The sequence below is a fragment of the Panicum hallii genome, chromosome 2 (assembly GCF_002211085.1).
Source record: "Panicum hallii strain FIL2 chromosome 2, PHallii_v3.1, whole genome shotgun sequence".
Lineage (NCBI taxonomy): Eukaryota > Viridiplantae > Streptophyta > Magnoliopsida > Poales > Poaceae > Panicum > Panicum hallii.
Window position 1 is genome coordinate 51,936,674 of NC_038043.1, and position 7,413 is coordinate 51,944,086.

General features: G+C 46.5%; 1 protein-coding gene across 2 annotated transcripts; it reads right to left on the bottom strand.

Moving 5' to 3' along the window:
- Positions 1 to 833: 833 nt before the first annotated feature.
- On the bottom strand, positions 834 to 6,905 carry LOC112881469 (G-type lectin S-receptor-like serine/threonine-protein kinase B120). 2 transcript variants are annotated; one of them, XM_025946169.1, is made up of 9 exons: positions 6,124 to 6,905; positions 4,625 to 4,935; positions 3,820 to 4,149; positions 3,211 to 3,321; positions 2,337 to 2,557; positions 2,046 to 2,256; positions 1,718 to 1,955; positions 1,488 to 1,638; positions 834 to 1,384 (listed from the first exon to the last, which is right to left on the bottom strand). In XM_025946169.1, the coding sequence occupies exons 1-9, from the start codon at positions 6,828 to 6,830 to the stop codon at positions 1,076 to 1,078; spliced, it is 2,589 nt and encodes an 862-aa protein (XP_025801954.1). In that variant the 5' UTR covers positions 6,831 to 6,905; the 3' UTR covers positions 834 to 1,075. The 2 variants fall into 2 exon arrangements, with proteins under 2 accessions (XP_025801954.1, XP_025801955.1); XM_025946170.1 differs by having other exon boundaries at positions 3,211 to 3,318; positions 6,124 to 6,904.
- Positions 6,906 to 7,413: the final 508 nt, after the last annotated feature.

The following is a 7,413-nucleotide window of genomic DNA, read 5'->3' on the forward strand; positions in this document are numbered from 1 at the left end:
GGTGTATTTGGGCTATCCTTCAGAAACCTACTACATAGAATTTAATTGCAGCGGCATCTTAACGTTTGGCGCAAATGGCTCCGGACGTATGGGAAGCGGTCTAATCTACAGATTGATAGTTATTAGAGTGTTTATTAGAGTGTTTGTTACCTTTTATTTGGTTGTGTGCTTCTAAAGCAGAGGTCAGGATCCTTTTCAAGCTCCATTGTATCATCTGGATGTAACGTTGCTTGAAATTAATAAAATGCTATAAGACCGAGCTACAGCTGCGACAGCAGAACACTCGCCCGCACATGAGGCATCACGGCTGCGACGCGAGGGGCGGACCGACCGGTGCGGCGTCGTGCAGTCGCGACTCGCGACGCGGCCGGGGGAACATCAAGCGGCGACGGTCACCGAGGAGAAAACCCAACGGCGGGCGCGGGCACGTGCGCTACCGGGCTGGGGTGTGGAACATCCGCCGACGTGGCGGCTCTCGGTCAGCGAAGCAGCGTTGTTTAAACTTTTTCCCCCGGCTGCGACTGCGACCAGCACGACGCGCCGGTTAGATTCTGCATGCCCGTTGCCCAGGGTTGGTAAATGAGAAATTGTGTACTCTTGGCCTAAAAAGAGGTTGGTACTCCTCTGTATTTATTTATTTGCATATCGTATTAAATTTATTCTAAGTTAAAGTTAAAGTTAGTTAATTTTGATTAAATCTGTAGAAAAATATAGTAACAACTATGATATCCAACGTATGCACCGTCAATGTATACTTCACGATGGATTCAATAAAACAAATTTGGTACTGTAAATATTATTATTTTTAATAAATTTGATCAAAATTGTCCAAGTTTGATTTAAATAGCAGCAATCAGCAGTACATTGATTCAATTTCGCAGGTCTCAATGACACACCAATGCCACTTTACGTGTCATGTAAATACAATTTTTCATATAAATCCACCTCCGCCACCGTAAAAAAAGGGAGAAATAAAAGCTAATCTACACCAAACAGCATATACTATCAACAATCAGAAAGGCCAAAAAAAAAGAAAAATAGAGGTGTCATGGTTTCAGTTCTTGCTCCTGCTATTCTATCTCCCATGCAGCTGCGTCATCGACACGGTGCCAATGGAGTGGCTCCGTTCGTTCTCGCTCGACTTGCTCGACTCGAGCTCGCGGCCGCGGAGCATCAGGGTGGGCGGCCTCGGGTTGGGGAGGCTCAAGCTGTCGCTGCTCAGCATGATAATTACGGTGGGGATGTCGGGGCGCTCGTCGGCGTGGTCCTGCACGCACAGCAGCGCGATGTGGATGCATCTCAGGACCTGCCGGACTGAGCACGATGCTCGTATCAGCGGATCGATCAGCTCCGTAGCCTTGTCTTCGTTCCACTGTCGCCATGCCTGAATGGAAAATAAATGGTCGTGAAGTCAGGCATCAAGCAGAAAAATGGAACGTGAGGACAAACGCCTGAAAATATGGTTATAGGACAAGCGATGCGCTTACATATCCCGCGATGTTCAGGGAGTCCTGATGGTAGTGGAAGCTCACAGCCCTCTTTCCTGTGATGATCTCCAAGATCAGGACTCCAAAGCTGTAGACGTCAGACTTCACCGAGAAAATGCCTTCCATCGCGTATTCAGGAGACATGTAGCCACTGCAAAAACAAGATTGAAGTTGTCATAATTAGGTGGCAATGGTGTGGTTCCTGTTCTGGTCTACTGAATTGTGCATACAATGTGCCGACGACACGATTCGTATTGAACTGGTTCTGGTCACCGCCAAACATCCTCGCCATCCCAAAATCAGATATCTTGGGGTTCATATCTGCGTCCAGGAGGATGTTGCTGGCCTTGAGATCACGGTGGACAATACGTAGCCTTGAGTCCCGGTGGAGATATAGCAGCCCTCTAGCGATGCCTTCAATTATATCAAACCGTTTGCTCCAGTCTAGAAGCCCTTGCTTTTCAGGATCTGTCCATCCACAGTCATCACAACTCAGTGAGCATATTTGTTGTTCAGAGGGGCAATTGAGATATATGGAAAGGTGGAGATGATACGTACTGAACAGGAATGCATCTAGACTCTTGTTAGGCATGTACTCATACACCAAGATCTTCTCCTCTCTCTGTAAGCAGCATCCTAGTAGTCTTACAAGATTGCGGTGCTGCAACTTTGCAATAAGTATGACCTCATTCTTGAATTCTTCAAGGCCTTGACCTGAATTCCTACAAAGCCTCTTCACAGCTACTTCTTCTCCCCCAGGCAATGTTCCCTGCAGTGATTCATGATATTCATTATAATTACGCCAAGTATTAATACAAAAGTCACTGCTATCTGTGAGAGTTAACATACCATATAGACAGGACCAAATCCTCCTTCTCCAAGCTTGTTGGAGTCATTAAAATTACATGTAGCAGCTTTTAGACGGTCCAGGGAGTATACTTTGAGTTCATGGCTTTTTCCATCCTCCACTTCATCATCAAAACGAATAGACTGAGAAATATCCAGCATAGCACTATTCTGCTGGGACCAGGTAGATGACTGCCTTGACCTCCAACTTCTATGCACTGCATCTGCAAAAAAAAAACGATAGTTAACATCATGCATGCCTCTAAGAATTCATATTGAAAATGTCTGCTCACACCTTTTTAGCGAATTTTTACAACAGCGTTATAACAAATGTTTAATTTTTCTAATCTCTGCGAGGCCTGACTAATCGCATATCCAACTATGAAACTTCAACAGAACAGTGACTGATAGTCACCACTTGAAAACTTTATATCGTTACGATAACAAAAAGAAGCTTTTTTATATGCTGAATTTTGATGAGCCTACGAGCGAAAGATACGATCTATGTGACCTTGGCTAGAGAATACCTCAAATAACTGACGATGGTAATGTTTTCCCAGAGCAATCACATAGCAAAATTCATGGATTCATCATGATTAATAATAGATTAATAGTCATGAAGGAGTTCGCTTGATCCCGAGCCCTAACCACTAGCTTGTTTTAGGGTTCACTAAAGCCTCTAATATCTTTGGTGGAAACCAACCATCCAGCATGTCTGAACACAATGGTAGGTTTATCCTTTATTAGCATAATCATAAGTGTTGCACCCAAAATTTGATTAATTTCTACATTCAAAATCTTTGTAGATGAACAGTAGTGAGCGCCCGCAGGGATTTCTCCACATGAATGATAATTGATAAGTAAAATGGAACCTTACCTTTAATATTTCTGCCACGCCTCCACCACAGAACAAGGCAAGCTAACAAAACAAAAAGAACCACAGCAGATACTATCGTGGCTATTCTCCAAACTGTGTGATGTACTCCTGCTTATCAAGGACAGAAAAAACTGGCATAAACATAAAATTTTAAATGTGTTGAATATAGAAAGAGTAAAATACACAAGCAGTCCTTAAACTTGTCCTGCGGTGTCATCTAAGTCATCTAAGGTCTCTAAACACTTAAAATACACATCTAAGTCTCTAAACTTGTTAAGTGTGCCACTTGAAATCCAAAACACCCTAATCAGCACAAACTTACCTATGTGGCAAACAAACACGTCACCTGACATGCAGCATACACGATAGCAGGCAACGACCATGAGGATGCAATAGAGGCTGGGGATCCCTCTCTCAGGCTTCATGCTAGGGTGCCACATGTGTAGATTGTAATTACTTGCCAGTTGGGTTGATTTAGTCCTAAAGTGACACACTTAACAAATTTTGGGACCTAGATGTACATTTTAATAGTATAGGGACCTATACGACACCACGAGACAAGTTTAAAGACAGCCAGTGCATTTTTGGGGGGTCATCATCATTACTTACGTAACTCAGAAGCAGGAAGTTTCAGGTTTAGGGTATATGCCCCAGTCGGCAACTCATGGATGTCAATTAGTTTGTCACCCCAGACTAGACACCCAGTTGTAGTTGTGTGAACATAGGCGCCACATGAGCAGTTATTCAAGCAGGCATTTTTGCACCCTGTCTCATCCGCCACTGTAGACATCCAATATGAGAAATCAGGCCACTTTATATTTCCAATAGGAAGAAATCCATCCCCAGGTTGGTTGACCTGGCAACCGAGAGGTGGGTTCCTGGTGCAGCCTTCACTCCAGTTTCCTGCATTCCACTGGTCCCACAACTTCGGCTGAAAACCTATTGATATAAATCAAAATTTTGAAGTCAGACTGTAGTTGATATTTAGTTTTTAAGCATGTAGGAAAAAAAATTAGGTTTCAAGATGAAAAGACTCCATGTATTCCTGTACTAGGGTTCCTAACTGAAGTTGTATAGTAAATTGTTCTGAATGATTAGGGAACAGAAATGAAAGTACATGCGTCAAGGACCCCTTCTGAATGAACAATTTTTAAAAGGTTGGAATATGTAGCTCAATCAATTGGGTGTTATATAAGAACCTTTCAATCGAGAAAGAACTAATGTTTTGATGCAGGAAATTTGCATGAACCAATGCAATTTTTGTAGGACAGCTAAATAGTTCACATGTTCCACTTCAAGCTCTAATTCCCCACACCTTCAAAATTGGAAACTGCAAACCTATTTTGGTTGCGGGACACCCTTAATATATTATCCAAAAATATATTTGTATTCTAAATATTTTTCAAAGACAAACCTTTCAGGCAGGTGCATTTTGCCTTGCCATCTTGCCCCACGGTACATTTCGCATTTGGACCACATGCAGCATAGTATTCACACTCATTTGATGGTTGGAACCAGACAGTCTCCCACTCTTGTGATGACTTCTTAACCATGTAGCAGATGTCTGTACCATTTGGCTGAAGAACAAACCTCTGCAGAGATGTGTTTGTTGCAGTGTATGTGTAGTGTAGTCCTAAGTCTCGATCATTTGACATTGAGAACCCACTCAGGTAGAGTGGCCTCCATGGAATGCCAATAAAATTCACCCCAGTCCATTGCCCTGATCTGTTAAAGGATTCAAACCAAGTTATGCTATATCATGCAAAGACATATTCAACCATTTTTTCTGAATAGGAAAATCAATCATCTTGTGAGACAATATTCAAGTAGCTACGCTGCTATTAGAAGCTACAGCCTGTACTGCCCTTCATTGTGGAAACTTGGCACTAATAGCTACCATGATAACTTCGTTCTTTCAGATTTGTCCAAATGCCCTTCTAATAACATGTAAGAACAACAGTATTTCAAATCTATGGAGCTTGAGCCACAGTATAACACAGGTACAATCCTGGCCAAAAGTGGGGAAGGGGGTGGCAAACTCACAACTCTATCAAGAAACTGTGGTTAAACGTTTTCGAATGACTAACCAATCGGGACTGACTAGCCAGTCCTCACCAGCAACGAACTACAGGTGAGAGGTAACATTTCTCCAGAGAAAATATACTTGGGTTCCTGAAGTAACACCGCATCTAGACGCTCATCTAGATAGCACTGCTTCTTTCGGATGCACCGCATGGTTTTTGCACAGCCTGGTTTGAACAATTTGGTCAACAATGGTATGGATATGTGTGTTTTTAAAAGCACTGGAATCAAGAGTGTCAAATTTGCTGTGGCAATTCAGGGATCCAGAAACTTTGTTATGGCAGATTGAAGTTTTCCTTCTCCAAACAGCTAGTTCCAGTCCTTTCTGACTTCTTATAATAAAACAAAGCTACGAAAGAAATCTTTGGTATGAGTATCACCCATGAAAGGGAGATGCTCGAAATTCCCTACCACCAACTCGGAATAGCCAACAGCTGGAGGTGCTTGCCACAGACTGAAGCAACTAGCACGGGATTAGCAACAAAAAGTACAAGCAAACTAGGCTACTGACCAATCAGAACTCCCGAATTTGAACAATTTTTTTTAGGAAATTTGAACAAAATTGCCTAAACAAAGATCTTGGGTTGCCCCCGAGCATGAACCACAACGAAGGTATATCCTTCTAAATTCAGAAGTTCCAGAGTCAGACGGTGATAGAACACAACCACCAACATCTGGTACCGTACTGCAGTGAGCTAACAACTCTGAGCTAGTCGATGGCCTAATTGTAAGTTGTTGGCAAATCAAATTTAATAATGATACTCCAGGGAGCCCCAGTAGCCAGTACAGCCCAAAAAATTTTTTTGAGAAGTGAGGAAGCAAGAAGCGAACCTCCAATAGATGTCATTGCCGTCTCTCCAGATGTATGCCTGGCCGGAACCTGCCGGGTCGAGCCCGAGCGCGTAGCGCCCCGGCGCCGGGTCCGTCTCGCTGGCCCACGACGTGAACAGCATCCGCTCATTGGTGCCCCCCCTCCCGGGCGGCCCCGGCGCCCGCACGGCGATTTGCATCCCGGACAGGATGGTGTCCGTCGGGTGCCAGAAGCTGTCCCACGACAGCGTCCCGTCGTCGCTGCGGACCTGGAGGCTGCCGGAGTCCTGGATAGACGCGTAGTAGCCCCCGCGCGGCGCGGCCCGCGAGGTGTTGGAGGACCAGAGCAGCGACGGCGCGGCCGTCCCATTGGCCGCAGTGCCGTCGAGGACCTGGAGCTCGCCGGTTTCCGTGAGCGTGAGCGACGGCGCCGCCGAGGTGGCGGGCGCGGCGCGGTTGGCGACCCAGACGACGGTCCTCGGCACGATGCCGCGGTACCAGATGCCGAGGTAGAGCCGGGAGGGCTGCTTGGGGTCCGGCGGGAAGAAGCCCACCTCGAACACCCCCTCCGGCGTGGACACCAGCGTCTCCGCCGCCGACAGCGACTTCCCCTGCTGAATCGTGTCCGCCGCCTCCGCCGCCGCGCAACACAGCCACGCGAGGAGCAGGACGAGAAGCCGAGGAGAGGAGGCCATGGAGGAGAAACGGAACACTCCTCCGCCCCCCATCTCTCTGCCGCTTGCGCCCCCCCTATTGCCAGGCCACCCTGAAGCACCAACCACTCCACCCTCAGAGAGGGAAAGCGAGCGAGGAGAGAGAAAGACTATGCCTTTAATGGTGAGAAGGGAAGTGCGTGGTGGATTTGTTTACTTGGGGCGTGTCGCTGCAGGTGGGAGTGAGAGCGAATTAATTAGTGTGGTTAAACATGTGGCCTTGCTTTCGGTTTAGCTTAAGTGCGCGGCGTGGCAGTGAGCGGGAGAGACCGCCGGAGCTGGGCGTCGAGAGTATTTTTAGCGGACAGCGCGGAAAGGGCGGCCGGCTCGAGCTCCGGCGAGGCGAGCTCGATCGAGGCGTCGGCCGGCGAGTGGGCCCGGCGCGTCGGAACGATGCGGACCGGTGGGAATGGAACGTGGTTCGAGTGAAGATGTGCTCTGATGGATTGGAGATCAGGACCCTTGCCGACTGTGATAGTGTACTGATGCTTTCAGTGGCACCGAAAAGGAAAGGTGACGAACGATGGGGCCTTGTCTTCACTCTTCACGTTTAGAGGGGGACACAATATTTGGTGCACCGAAAGTGTGCAAAATGTAC